Below are 15933 nucleotides of genomic sequence, written 5' to 3' on the forward strand. Positions count from 1 at the left end.
TGGGCAGCGTCACTCATCCTGTGAGTGGACACACCGCCATAGTGACAGTACTAGGCAGCGTCACTCATCTTGTGAGTGAACACACCGCCATAGCAGCATGTACAACACTCCCCAATAGGAAGAAAACCCGCTGGGTTGTTCATCTCGTCACTTGTACCCAGACACAGCTGGAACTTGCCTAACTGTCTCATGTGAACAGCTCCTCAAACAAGAAGATTAACATTTGCCAACCCTTAAACTTATGTTATCACTTTGCGGGTGCAAAGTGGGATAATGTTTTAAGAACAGTATCAATATTTGGTAAATATTGTTTTCCTAACTTGAACAAATGTGAGGATTATTATTCTACAAATATTTCTGATGTCTCGTAGATGTTCACATTCTCTCAGGTAGTGGTCAAGGCGGTGTCCATCACTCTCACTACAGATTCTGCAACTCCTCTGCTCAACTGTTGATTCCATTCTTAATCTCCATGGATATTTGTATCCAAGACGGATTCTTGGTGTTACTGATTCTCTCCCGCGGCCGCCTCCTCATCGTCGATAATGGTTACTAATGGCAGCTGCAGCCACGTTGTACAGCGTACAGATTGACTCATCTGTTCTTCTATCCTCTTTTTCCTCATTTAACCTTTTCACATTGATGTTGCCTGATGATAACTCTGACTTGTACAAGCATTTTGGGTATGAAGTACCCACGGTCTATATGGTCTATGGTCCATATGTGAGCCACACACAATATGGTCTCCTTCAGAGCTCTCAGTAGCCAGTATAACTTCTCGTTCATTTTCTCAGATTCCAACGTGGGAGGAAATCCGCAGAAACTTGATCACCTTTCCCTGATGGGGGAAGGTAGATGTGTGTGTAGATTTGATCTGAATCATTTTCGGCTTCTTTACAAATTTCCTCAAGATACGTAAACCTCATTTCTTGTGGTATCATGTTGGACTTTGTCGTTGTCAACTCGTTTATAGTAATTTTGCATGGGTCATCCTCCCAGGGAGGTAACCTCTCCACAGGCATGAGCTCCTGGACTTGCTCAAGCAGGTGGAGGTCTTCGAGGTAGCACAGATACGTGATGCCATTTTTTGTTTTTCCTGTTTTCTCCTGTATTGGGTACTGGACACAGAACTCAGTTTCCTCTTGGTAATATCACTGTAATTGGGGTCTCTGCATTCAGTTCCTTTACTCTGCTTTCGGGTTCTTTACTCTGCATTCAGTTCCTTAACTCTGCTTTTAACACTAAGGAGAGACAGCTCTCGCAGATTCAATGTTCTGGCAGTTTTTGAGAATGATCGCCATGGACTCATTTTGTATGCTTTCAAGCATTTTCATATCTCTTTGGGAGTATGCACCATAAGACTAGTGCGGCATAGTCTATGACGGAAATAACATAGGCTGCGTACATCATGTTAAGGACGGCAATAGAAGGCAAGTCCATTCCAGGTCATGGCTTTCAGGCCCCTGAGACGACTTTTACATGTCCCTATTGACCAAGCTCCTCTTTCTTGCCCTTGTTAGAGTCAGTTCAAGATATTGATTGTGGGAGTTAAATGTTTTCGAAGGTGGGGTTGGTTGTATCTGCATCATTGCATATCCCATTTGTGTTCCTTCTGGAAATTTAATAATAGCAATGGAGTTTACAAGGATGTTGAATAGTGTGGGGGCTAACATTCCTCCTTGAGGGGTCTTATGTTCCATAATTATTGTTCTCGAGGCTGATCTCTCGCTCACACAGCTTCATGCAGACGATGTAAATGATGAGTCACAATGACGTGACTGAAGATATGATGACCAAACCACACATCACAAAAATGAAGAAACATCGTCGTTTCTTCATGTTGTGATGAAGTGCTATGTGTTTGGTCATCACATAGCCTGAGACAAGTCTTACTGACCCAGCATATGCACAAAGATCTATAAACTGTAGCATTAAGCATTATGAGGATGAATACACCCTGAGGAGATGTTTATGTGTGAACTAAGAGAGCAAGAATTCGGCAGTGTTATGGTGTGAGTGGCCAGGATACACCTGGGACACAAGACGTAGCTGCCAAAGCTCAAGTGTAAACACACTTCGGGTTAACTTTGTGACAGAAATAAACCCACTGACGTCCAAACCACAAATCAGGAAGTGAAGAAACGACAACGTTTCGGTCCGTCCCGGACCATTCTCAAGCCCTGACACGACTTAATAATGGTCCAGGGCGGACCGAAACGTCATTTCTTCACTTTCTGATGTGTGGTTTGGACATTATATCTTTAGCCACGTTATTGTGTCTGAACATTGCAAAAATAAAAACCATTATTTTAAACATTATACATTGCAGGATGTTTTAAACGTCTCGACAGTACTGATAACGAACATCGAACCTGAAACCTTTCCGTTGCGAACCGACTGTGTAGACTACTGTGCCACGTGATTTGTACCCAAGATTTTTTATGTAAATAAGGCAACAGTCATGATGTAATTATAACTTAAGCTCGTAAGAGGACTTGTCTGTGGCTGAGTGGGCCGCGTGTCCTGCGGCAGCTGCCTCGCTTCCCCAGGGAGGAAACACCACTACACAATATGCTGGTTATTAGTGGTAATGAATCAGCCCGTTCTCCCGAGCATTCCCAACATCAATAAAACTGACGTATTAACATGCCCTAACCTAACTAACCACAGGACCCACGAACAGAAAACGGCACATTATGTTATTTTCGCGACCCGCTGCCATTTTCTTGAACATTAGTGTTTTTTGGGGGGCTTTCGGTCAAGTATACGTCAAAATGCGCCGTGTTATAAAGCGAAAAGGTTGGATATAACCTCCCACTCCTCCCTCCTTTGCACTCCCTAACCTCTCCCTTTCCCCTCCTACTCCCCATCCCACTCCTCCCTCACCCTACCACCCCTCCCTCACCCTCCCTCACCCCCAGAAGTTGACGGGTCCATCCTGACCTTAAAATAACGTCGCTTTCCGCTCGTATGCGCTATGGCCAAAAATCGACGTAATTTGAAATGAAATCGGCTCACGAAAGTGACGTTCTGTCCCGTTTTTTGTTATGAGTTCTCTGGCTTACTCGGTTAGGTTAGGAGAGGAAACTTTCCATTAACGGTTTTCATGACGTTTTGAAACTTTAGGAGAACTTTCTGCCCTCCTAACCTTCCAGAAGACCCTTAACTTGCTGTTTTGGAAAAAAAAATTCATAATGTATTTTAAATTATTTTTCATTTTCAAATTACCTCCATTTTCAGCTATACGGACAAAAGGTCAAATTCAGAGGTAATTTGTAAAAGGACAGGGTGCAGAAAATTCTTAAAATCGTGGAAAAACGGCAAAATATTGCGTAAATCTTTTATATTTGGTTTAAATCACAAAAGGAAAAAAAAGAAGCTGAACGTCAAATGTATGAACGGATCAAAGTAAATCAAAGAATATAACATTAAGAATTACTGACAGACGTGTAATTCATCCCCCCCCCCCCACACACAACTCCGGTTACAACAGATTCATTCATGTGGAAGTGACATGGAAGAGGCACTTGATGGCGTCTGGTTATATGGGACAAGAGGTTGTCTGTAGACGTCCGGCGAGGCGGCCGGAGGACGGGTTACCACTCGACGTCCTCGCTACTCTCTAAGTAAACCTCACCCAACCCAACCCAACGCGCCATATCCTATTTCAAATAAGAACTAAGAGTTGGTGTTTTATATATAATATGCACAAGGTGTGTGACGTCACTATGACGTAATGTTTGATTCCGGGTGGGGTTTTAGAGTGTGGCGGGGCGCCTCTCGCCCGCCTGCACCCACCACCCGCATACTTAACCCTTCAAACAATGGGCCTTCTGCAGTTCTTATTACTACTATCCCCTCTACTACACCTTACCCTTCCTACCTTTGGCCTTGCTCTTCACCTCTCTCTTGCCTATTTATTGCCTGCATCAACTTCCTCATCACACGGGAGACATTTCCCGTCACGCAGGGTGCAGTCGCACCTCCACAGATCTCCCGTATTATCTACTGATACTGGAAATGGCTCAAAAGGGCCACCACTTATGGGCTATTCATGCCCAAGCCACCTTTTGGGTGGCTTAATCTTTATCAATCACCAACATTCCTCATCATAATCGACTTGAAAATGGTCCAGGACGGACCGAAACATCGCCGTCCCTTCACCTTCTAGTGTGTGGTCTGGTCAACACCCTTCAAACAATTTATGAATTCAACAATTTCTGTTCAAATTCATTTCCTCCCTCGTCAGGGACAGGACGCCTGTTAGTATGTCGATCTTCCCACCTCCCCCAGGCCTTGGATATCGACTTCGTCAGGAGGCAACCTCCCAACAGTTGTCTAACTCCCGGCTACCTATTTACTAGTTACAGAAGCATGAGGTATGAAAAAAAATTGCCTACATGTGTCCCACCTGCCCGGGAACCGAACCCAGGACCAATAGAATGTGAGGCGACTGCGCTAACCAATACACTACACATCAGTATGAAGTTTTTTTTAGTTAGTGTCACGTGACACTGACGTACACAGGCTGCCCCCCCCTCCACCCCCCCCCCCCCCCCCCCCCCCGCCTCCGTCAACACTGCAGTACCAGCGCTGTTAGCTTAACCACAAGAGACAGGCGTACAGCGAGTGGGTGTATATAGCCCCATGAACAGCTGTAAGTGTCGTCTGCAGCTGGAGACGGGTAAACACCCGCCATTTGTCTCAATGTTTGTCACCAGACCAGCTGCACCGACTCCCCCCCCCCTCTCCCGCACACCCCCACACACCTCCACCCCCAACACACCCACACACACACTCTATCTACTCTTACCTAGCTAAAAAGAAAACACGCACGCTCTTCTCTTGCCTCGCTCGCACACACACACACACACACACACACACACACACACACACACACACACACACACACACACACACACACACACACACACACACGTCACGGCGCTGCTTGGGGCCTCGCGGCTGAGTGAATAGCGCCTGGGGATCGTAGTCCTAATGACCCGGGGTTCGATTTCCGGCGGAGACGGAAACAAATGGGAAGTTTCTTTCACCCTAATGTTCTCTTAGCAGTAAATAGGAAGATGGGAGTTGGACAGCTGCTACTTCCTAGGGATGTGTGTGTGTGTACTCACCTAGTTATACTTACCTAGTTGTGCTTGCGGGAGTTGAGCTTTGGCTCTTTGGTCCCGCCTCTCAACCGTCAATCAACTGATGTACAGATTCTAGAGCCTACTGGGCTCTATCATATCTACATTTGAAACTGTGTATGTGTGTAACCAGGAACCTGTACACCAGTTGATTGACAGTTGAGAGGCAGGACCAAAGAGCCGAAGCTCAACCCCCGCAAGCACAACTAGGTGAGTACTACTCTGGCAGCCTCGCTGGACATTTATAGGGATGAGGTATGAAGAAAGACTGAAGGCACTAAACCTGACGTCGCTAGAGAGTGGTTGGAGACATGATAAAGACGTAGGGGTGATTCACAGATACTTAGACGGATTGACAGGGCGGAAAAAGAGGAAGAGTTCAAAATGAATACCAATAGAAAAATAACGCAGGGATGGAAGCTTAACTTTAAAAGTGGGTATGATAGTGAAATATGTCAGGAGTCATTGGAGGCAACCGGCGGCTAGAAAGGCAGAGTCCAAGAGCTAGAGCTCGATCCTGCAAGCACAAATAGCTGAGCACACACACACATGGATACTGGAGTTCAACACGAGTAAATGTAAAGTTATAGAAATGGGATCAAGTGATAGGCGACCAAAGGGACAGTACACAATGAAGGGGAACAGCCTATCTGTGACGACGCGAGAAAGAGACCTGGGAGTGAACGTAACACCTAATCTAACTCCTGAGGCGCAAATAAATAGGATAACGACAGCACAGCAGCGTACTCTACACTGGCGAAAGTGAGAACTTCATTCAGAAACCTAAATGAGAAGGCTTTTAGGGCACTGTACACTGCCTACATGAGACCAATCTTAGAGTATGCCGTATCATCATGGAGTCCCCACCGGAAAAAACACATAAGGAAACTGGAAAAGGTTCAGAAGTTTGCGACGAGACTTATCCCAGAGTTACGAGGGATGGGATATGAAGAGCGCCTGAAAAAACTGAACTTTACGACACTAGAAAAAAGAAGGGAGAGAGGGGGATATGATAGGAACATATAAAATACTCAGGGGAATTGACAAAGTGGTTTTTTTGATAGATGATAGATTCAAATTGATAGATGAAATGTTCTCACGCAATAGTAACAGAACGAGGGGACATGGGTGGAAGCTGGAAACTCAGATGAGTCACAGAAATGTTAGGAAGTATTCTTTTAGCGTGAGAGTAGTGGAAAAATGGAATGTGTGGGAACCGACCTGTGAGATTTATATTTATTTAATTTATATGAATTTATATTTACGTTAATTTATATACTTCGATAGCAATTTGTATAATGATAAGTGGACTGTATTTCTGCAATAATCTCTTAATCTCACAAATCGATCCTCTACACATTAGGGGGGGTTAAATTAATATATATGCAGCCAATCAAACTACAGAAATAGACTACATACTATTAAACATTGAAGAGGTTCCTTCTCTTATAGTACAGCAGGTTAGTCCACCAGGTATAACTAGAGTGTAGACACCAAATTATCCTCTTTGAGGTAGCTTCTATCACCCAGTAACTGGTGCACATAATCTTGCATCCTCGTCTTGACCTGTCAAAAGTGCGCTAGCTGTGAAGCCAGAATCCTATATATGACAAGCTATATCAGAGAAAACACTATACAGTACATGGAACATTAAAGACCTGGCTTAATTACCTTTAGTATGAGGCGATTTCGCGTTCTAACCGGTTAACCCTATATCCTGACATTAATGGCCATAAATGAATGATAAACGGGTTTCGGATAGACACTTAACTTGTATTTGTAGACAGCGTGTTGACAATGGTACACCTTTGGGTTCCATAACACTACGTCCAAGTAAATTTAACAGGAGCCGAATTTGCTCCCTTGTGAGCCTCTGGTCTCATAAACAATAATGGCTGCCCTCCTTCCCCACTCACTGACGCCTGCCTACTTGTCCAGATGTCAGAAAGTGATAGAAGGGTCACATTTACTCTACTTTAATATTGATAATTAAGTTAATTTATATAAGATGTTTTTATGATGGTAAAGTCCAAAGACTAATGTATTTAAGAACAATTCCCACCATAATAGGTGGTGAATTATAATAGTATGTGGTGATGATATCCCGTTTTCTTTAGATGGTAATTCCACTACAAGTTACGTTTTCTATGGGTAACTTGTTGGTAATACAGTTATTATCTGTATGATTATTAAATGGTGTCGGATTTTCCGACAGAATGCACTTAAGGAACAGGTTGTGGAAGCAAACTCTATTCATAATTTTAAGACTAGATATGATAGGGAAATGGGACAGGAGTCATTGCTGTAAACAGCCGATGGCTAGAAAGGCGGGATCCAAGAGTCAATGCTCGATCCTGCAAACACAAATAGGTGAGTACACACACACACACTCGATGTAAGACCAGTCCAGAGTACCGTACCTTGTCAAGCACAAGACGAAGCTGGAAAGAGTTCAGAGTATGCCACTAGGCTAGTTCCAGGACAAAGAGGCATGAGTTATGAGGAAAGGCTGCGTAAACTGCACCTCACGTCGCTGGAAGACAAGAGCTCGGGGAGACATGATCACCAAATACAAAATTCTTAGGGGAATTGACAGGGTTGACGAGGATTGATTATTTAACAATGGTGGTAGAAGCACAAGGAAATACAGGTGGAAGCTGAGTACCCAAATGAGCCACAGAGACATTATAAAGAACTTTTTCAGTGTCAGTAGTTAGTAAATGGAACGAATTAGGAAGTAATGTGGTGGAGGCTGACTCCATACACAGTTTGAAATGTAGATATGATGGAGCTCGAGAAGCTCAGGAATCAGTATACCAGTAGATTGACGGTTGAGAGGCGGGACCAAAGAGCCGAAGCTCAACTCCCGTAAGCACAACTCGGTGAGTACACACACACGCTCTACCTATCCATCATGCTCACCTCTCACGCCCAATAATTTCTTTTGAGTAGTTTTTCTAAAAGTGAGAACTTAATTCATATTTTCAGGCGAGAACAAGAGTAACCGCCCAGCTAATAATTGTGCCAACACAAACACAACACACGTCTTAACAAGGGTAAAATGGTGCAGTGATGCACATGACTATAACAATAACCCCTTACGCTACAACCTCCCGCCCACCCTGCACTCATCCCCAACACACACTCAAGGAACAATGTTTGGAATCGAAATTATCAGGTTAAGGAGCCAAACCATCACGACTATATAACACTTGGAAGGGATCAGGACAAAGGATTTGGGATGGAACGGGGGGAAGGAATGGTGCCCAACCACTTGGACGGTCGGGGATAGAACGCCGACCTGCATGAAGCCAGACCGTCGCTCTGCATGAAGCCAGACCGGGCAAGGACAAAGGATTTGGGATGGAACGGGGGGAAGGAATGGTGCCCAACCACTTGGACGGTCGGGGATAGAACGCCGACCTGCATGAAGCCAGACCGTCGCTCTGCCGTCCAGCCCAAGTGTTTGGGCATACTCAAGGAAGAAAGAATCTTACTTTCAGTTTATCGATCTCGTCCTCGAGCTGAGAGTCGACGGAGATCATCTTCTTCAAGGCCTCCTCGACGAAACCCATCCTGCCGTAGAGCTGCGAGTGGTCCTTCTTCTGCATGAGGGCATCGAAGATCCTCCAGAGGGCTCGGGTGATCATGCGGTGTCCGTCATGCACCTGGAGCTCTGTGGGCGCTACACCGTACCTCCTGACATCGTTCCTGGCCGAGCTGCCGTACCTCTTTCCTCCGCCGTTGGGGATCCGCTCGCTCAGTACATCGTTGTCCTCCAGCGGCCTCGATGGGTTCTTCTGCGCGAGCGCCACATCTACCACCAGGATAAGGGTGAGAGTACAGGTGTAGAGAGTGGCGGGGGTGAGGCGCATCGTGCTGGGTCCTCCTGGTGGGCGCTACTGAGATACACTGGATATTTATCCCCGGGCAAGCTGGGCTTCGGGCCACAATCTTATTGTTATATTTCTGATCTGAAAATGGACAAAATATTTGCATTAAATTCCTTCAGTTCAAATCTTGGTACATTCAGGCATATACGCGTTAGCTTCAAATACTCATATTTATGTTTAATTTGTTAATAATGCGATTTCATATTTCCTTAAATATATACACTGGATTAGTATCACAAATTATAAATATTGGTTCGTCACATTCACTCAACCACTTACTTCAAATTCAAAATTCAAATGTTTATTCAGGTAGAGTACATACATACAAGGTGTGATACAAACATTGAAGGGTTTATAGATAGAGCTAGTACATACAATGCTTAAAGCCACTATTACGCAAAGCGTTCCGGGCAGGGGGGGACTTATCTTTCATCTATTCTTCACAACAACCCGTCACCCATCTTTAGCTACCTATCCATCCAGAAAGCTTAGAAAGCTCAGGTGCTTTCACTCTATGACTCACTGCTGGCACTCTGAGGCCATTCCCCGCGGCACTCTGAGGTCATTCCCCGCGGCGGGCGCGAGCAAGCTCTGATCCGCGCAGTCGCGGACCACCACCGCCTTGCGTCAACCAGTCTGGGAGATGCGACTCTTATGATTGAAGTGTTTTCAGATGGTTGATACTCGGTTGGGGGAGAAGTGAGAGAGCGTGGTGCCTCTTGAGGGGGATCTTCTCCATCCTCGTGCTGTCTTACTCACTGCCAGCGAAGGGGCCACCTTGGTATTTAGGTTTATGACCTGTTTTCGCTAGTTCACTTACAATTTATGACGAGGTTTAAGCGTCAGATGATATCAGCGCGCGCGAGAAGATGGCGCTCTGGCTGTTTACGAGTCAATGAATAAAAGAGCCGCCAATCAGCTCTTTAGTTAGGCAAAACTATTACAATTACTAAACGGTCTGCATGTGACAAATCATGACGCGGGCTTTAAATAGGTCCCGTCCAGGACCACCGTGAATCATTCTGGGACCCCATGAGACAGGTCCCAGGACCCCATGAACCATCCCGTGGCCTTAAGATAAGTCCCAGGACCCCCATAAACCATCCCAGGGCCCCTGAGGAAGGTCCCAGGACCCCCACAAACCATCCCGGGGGCCTGAGGTAGGTCCCAGGACCCCCAGAAACCACCCCGGGGCCCCTGAGGTAGGTCCCAGGACCCCCAGAAACCACCCCGGGCCCCTGAGGAAGGTCCCAGGATCCCCAGAAACCATCCCGGGGCCCCTCAGATAGGTCCCAGGACCCCCAGAAACCACCCCGGGGCCCCTGAGGTAGGTCCCAGGACCCCCAGAAACCACCCCAGGGCCCTGAAGTAGGTCCCAGGACCCCCATAAACCACCCCGGGCCCCTGAGGTAGGTCAAGAATCTTGACATACCAGAGATCAAATACTAAAATCTATTATATAATCATTGTTATTGATTAGCATAATTGTTATTTTAAATATAACTTGTGTTCGTGGTGTTATCCAATCAGCGCATCGGGATAAGTATAAGTTTAACGCAATAACCAAAAATGTGCGTTTCTGTACACTTATATTATTCTATATGTAAAATATAGCAAGTTAGGGGAGGGAGGGGGGAGGGGGGCGTGGAATGGAGGAGAGGGGGGAGGGGCGTGGAATGGGGGGGGGGGGGGAGGAGGGGGTGATGTATTAAGGGATGGCCAAGCGAGCTGTGGTGACACATGCTGCCACAGCTGGCTCCACCACCCGCTGTGTTATGGTGCTGCCACAGCTGGCTCCACCACCCGCTGTGTTATGGTGCTGCCACAGCTGGCTCCACCACCCGCTGTGTTATGGTGCTGCCACAGCTGGCTCCACCACCCGCTGTGTTATGGTGCTGCCACAGCTGGCTCCACCAGTGTTACAATGCTGCCACAGCTGGCTCCACCAGTGTTACAATGCTGCCACAGCTGGCTCCACCAGTGTTACAATGCTGCCACAGCTGGCTCCACCAGTGTTACAATGCTGCCACAGCTGGCTCCACCAGTGTTACAATGCTGCCACAGCTGGCTCCACCAGTGTTACAATGCTGCCACAGCTGGCTCCACCAGTGTTACAATGCTGCCACAGCTGGCTCCACCAGTGTTACAATGCTGCCACAGCTGGCTCCACCAGTGTTACAATGCTGCCACAGCTGGCTCCACCAGTGTTACAATGCTGCCACAGCTGGCTCCACCAGTGTTACAATGCTGCCACAGCTGGCTCCACCAGTGTTACAATGCTGCCACAGCTGGCTCCACCATAAGATGGGTGTTACGTACTATGTAAAATCGCTTCACATAAAGGCCAGGTGCCGTGAAGTGCCACAAGATCAATAATAATGGTCAGTGTGGAGGCCCTCACTGACCCATATGTGTGTGTGTGTGTGTGTGTGTGTGTGTGTGTGTGTGTGTGTGTGTGTGTGTGTGTGTGTGTGTGTGTGTGTGTGTGTGTGTGTGTGTGTGTGTGTGTGTGTGTGTGTGTGTACCTAACGGCTGCCATTCATGGGGGGGGCGGGGTTGTGTTGTCTATACTTGCAACTTCTCAGTGAGTTTGTTTACCTTTGCAACATTTCTGGGGAAGTTAGTTTCACAGCCTCCTGGCCACCTCCACCACCCTGCCAGGCAGTATCTATTTTGTTTATATCGATTTTGTATCTATTTTACAGTATCTATTATCTATTTTGCAGTATCTATTTTTGTAAACTCGTCCAGTTGAATTCATTGTTTCGTGTTCTCTCGTTGGTTAATATGGCATGTGTGTAATATTTCTCAAAATATGTTATATTTATGGTCCCTGGACGGAGACCCCGAGGAGACCTTGTGCTTACCACCTGATCAACCAGGCTGTGACTCGTATGTCAGGCTGCGAGCAGCCGCGTCCAACAGCCTGGTTGACCAGTCCAGCAACCAGGAGGCCTGGTCGAGTAAAGTTCAAAGTAAATGCCATGACAACCTACCGTGCGTGTAGAGTACTGTACCGTGACAGCCTACCGTGGGTGTAGAGTACTGTACCGTGACAACCTACCGTGCGTGTAGAGTACTGTACCGTGACAACCTACCGTGCGTGTAGAGTACTGTACATGACAGCCTACCGTGCGTGTAGAGTACTGTACCGTGACAACCTACCCTCCCCCCCCTCTACAGCAGGCATTGTCTGCAAGACAAAGGAGCGGCGCCCCTTTGGACACGTCGAGCGAAGACTAATGAGGAAGAGTGACGTGGCTCTGTAGTACCCGGGTGCTCTTGAGGGTGATGAGGGTGAAGTTGTGAGGGGATGGGAGGTCACCTTGCCTACCACCCTCACCACACACACTCCTCACACTCCCCCCCTCACACTCACACTATACGCCTCCCCCTACTCCTCCTCGGGCGCCACTATCCCCCCCCCCATCCTAGGTGCCCCGGGGGCGCCAGGCCGGCCCCTAAGGGCATCACATATATTGGGCAGCAATTATGGGGACTTAAAAATAGCGGTGAGATGGAGGGAGGGAGGTAGGTAGGGGGGACGGGGCACCTCAACCCGAGTCCTGTAAAGTGTGCTTGTAATGCCTCGTGTGTCATGCTGCCTCACCTCTTACTATACTGTCCTCATGCTGCTTCACCTCTCACTATACTGTCCTCATGCTGCCTCACCTCTCACTATACTGTCCTCATGCTGCCTCACCTCTCACTATACTGTCCTCATGCTGCCTCACCTCTCACTATACCGTCCTCATGCTGCCTCACCTCTCACTATACCGTCCTCATGCTGCCTCACCTCTCACTATACCGTCCTCATGCTGCCTCACCTCTCACTATACCGTCCTCATGTTGCCTCACCTCTCACTATACCGTCTTCATGCTGCCTCACCTCTCACTATACCGTCCTCATGTTGCCTCACCTCTCACTATACCGTCCTCATGCTGCCTCACCTCTCACTATACCATCCTCATGCTGCCTCACCTCTCACTATACCGTCCTCATGCTGCCTCACCTCTCACTATACCATCCTCATGCTGCCTCACCTCTCACTATACCGTCCTCATGCTGCCTCACCTCTCACTATACCGTCCTCATGTTGCCTCACCTCTCACTATACCGTCCTCATGCTGCCTCACCTCTCACTATACCGTCCTCATGTTGCCTCACCTCTCACTATACCGTCCTCATACTGCCTCACCTCTCACTATACCGTCCTCATAACCCCAAGGTAACCCCAAGGTAACCCCAAGGTAACCCCAAGGTAACCCCAAGGTAACCCCAAGGTAATCATGTGCTGGCCGGTTACTATAGTTTCCGTGGTCAGGGACTGCAAGTCATTTAGGCTTATCGAGGTCCCCTTAGGTCAACAACCTTCCTCAGGATGCAACCCACAACAGCTGACTAACTCCCGGGTACCTATTTAGTGAACAGACGCATCAGATGAATGGGAACGTGCACAAACGTCCTGCCTGGGAATCGAACTGAGGGTTAAGGAAACAGAGAGAATGAGATGAAGGAAAGGGAACTATCAGGGGGAAAGAGTCAGGCCATTATGACTATATAGCAACTACAGGTCAGTGTCAGATCATGTAAGGTAATGCAAAAGCCATCAGAGGCTTGTGGAACAGCTGAAGAGAATGATCTTTATAACACAACACGAGGGCACACTTCACGCACAATAACTCCTGGCTCAAGAGTTGTATGACCGTACAGCAGAGATCTGAGAAGACACACAAGGCTGGACGGACTGAATACTTTTGGGTGGCCAGAAAGATGAAGACCCAGCACCCTACAGAAGACAAATGCACAAGTCTGAGAAGCAGGCAAGAATGAGAGGACCTGTGCTCCACTGGATACAGGAGTACCTATACCACGGAAGACACAGTCACGGAGAAAAAAGATCTCATTTGTTTTAATTTTTAAATTTTGCCCCGAGGGGCGAGTTTATTGGGCAGCGCCACTCATCTTGTGAGTGGACACACCGCCTCATAATGGCAAGATGTTACCAGTGGCCTCCCTCAGCGGTCAGTACAAACACCAATCACATCTTGAGGAGGTTATCATGAGATGATTTCGGGGCTTAGCTTCCCCGCGGCCCGGTCCTCGAGACAGACCTCCTTTTTGGTTACACCCCCAGGAAGCAGTCCGTAGCAGCTGTCTAACTCCCAGGTACCTATTTACTGTTAAGTGAACAGGACCATCAGGGTGAAAGAAACTAGCCATTTGTTTCAGACTCCACCGGGGATCGAACCCGGAACCTCAGGACTACGAATCCGAAGAGTTGTCCACTCAGCTATCAGACTATCAGATATGGGGATCTGACCCATTGAATGACTGCAGTGGGGAGGGATTAGCTCTTCTCAATGCTTGCTGATTAACATATTATGGAGGATGATAAATACGATGGAAATCTGCAAGAACACACAAGACCTCAACAACATTAGAGAACTGTTCTTCAAGTGGTTATTAGACTTTAACTCAAGCTATTGCAAAGTAATGACATTGAGTACTAGGAATAGAAGGCCGGACATGGATAAAGTACCACGAGAGGATATTCTTCTGTAATCAGACATAGAAAAAGACTTTGGGTTAAACCTTCACTGAACTTGTCCCTAGAAGCCTACATCAAACGAATATGATGAGCTGCGTATGCAGTATTGGCTATCATAAGAACAGCCTTCGGGAATCTTTACTGGCAGGCGTTCAGAGGTCTGCCACTAGACTAGTCTCAGAGCTGAGAGGTATAAGTTACGAGGAAAGCCAAGAGGCGTTAAATCTCATGCCACTGGAAGATAAAACAGGGGAGACATGTTCACCACATACAAAATTCACACGAGAATCGACAGGATAGACAAAAGCAAACTATTTTACACGGAAAGTACAAAACTAAGTACCCGGATGAGCCACAGAGACCCTGGCAGGAATTTATTCAGTATCAGGATCGTGCACAAATAGAATGTGTTAAATGTGAAGTGGTGGAGGCAGACTCTATACTCAAGCTTCAAGTATAGAGTCCAAGGAGCTTGAAAACTTGTCCACCAGCCCATTAAGGGTCGAGAGGCGGGACTCAAGAGTCGCAGCTCATTCGTGACAATTAGAACTAGGCGAGTCGGCCCAGTACACCTCTCCCCACCATGACTACACTGTAGGGGTGTATGCTGCCACTACACCTCTACACCCAGGTGTCCGGCAGGGCGGCCCTCTGCTCAACCTGACCTTCACTCGGTCTGCTGGTCCATGCGAGGCTGCAACACTGCTGTAGGCCTATCCTATTTATGTTGTTAATAATTCAATGTATTTCTTGCATGCATTTTCTTAGGTTATTCCAGTCATCTACAGCTCTATTAGCGTATCAATGTTTACTGTTTTGTAATCCCTTCTTAGGTGTTCCTCCGACCACTTGGGCTGGATGGTAGAGCGACGGTCTCGCTTCTAGCAGGTCGGCGTTCAATCCCCAACCGTCCAAGTGGTTGGGCACCATTCCTCTCTCCCGTCCCATCCCAAATCCTTATCCTGACCCCTTCCCAGTCGTAATGGCTTGGTGCTTTCTCCTAATAATTTCCTCCCTCCCCTCTCTCAATTCATTAATTCACTTTTGTCATTAGGCCTATTTCAACGCCCCCCCCCCCAAAAGTCGAACAACTGACCCTTCCCAGGAGGCAACTCCACAACAGTTGACTAACCTCCCGGGTACCTATTTACTGCTAGGTGAACACAGGCACTAGATAATATGAACCGCGGCCAACCGTTTCTGACACGCCAGGGATTCGAATCCGGGATTCCCGATTGTGAGTCGAGAACGAACCCAACTGTATTACCGAGACCATAACACACAGAAAACACAATTGCGTGATGCATCAAATGAACAAATCCACAAGGGCCGTGACGA

The 15933-nt window shown here is 47.3% G+C and overlaps 1 protein-coding gene across 5 annotated transcripts in view; it reads right to left on the bottom strand.

Annotated features, from left to right (window-relative positions):
• The window catches only part of LOC123765163 (uncharacterized), a 71646-nt gene that overhangs the window by 38044 nt on the left and 17669 nt on the right, over positions 1-15933 (bottom strand). For all 5 annotated transcript variants that reach the window (XM_069333411.1, XM_069333407.1, XM_069333408.1 and 2 more), the window contains exon 2: positions 8648-9124. In XM_069333411.1, the coding sequence (XP_069189512.1) occupies positions 8648-9025 (378 nt within the window). In that variant the 5' untranslated portion in view covers positions 9026-9124. The remainder of the gene's footprint in view (positions 1-8647; positions 9125-15933) is intronic.

This window comes from Procambarus clarkii, chromosome 29 (assembly GCF_040958095.1).
Source record: "Procambarus clarkii isolate CNS0578487 chromosome 29, FALCON_Pclarkii_2.0, whole genome shotgun sequence".
NCBI lineage: Eukaryota > Metazoa > Arthropoda > Malacostraca > Decapoda > Cambaridae > Procambarus > Procambarus clarkii.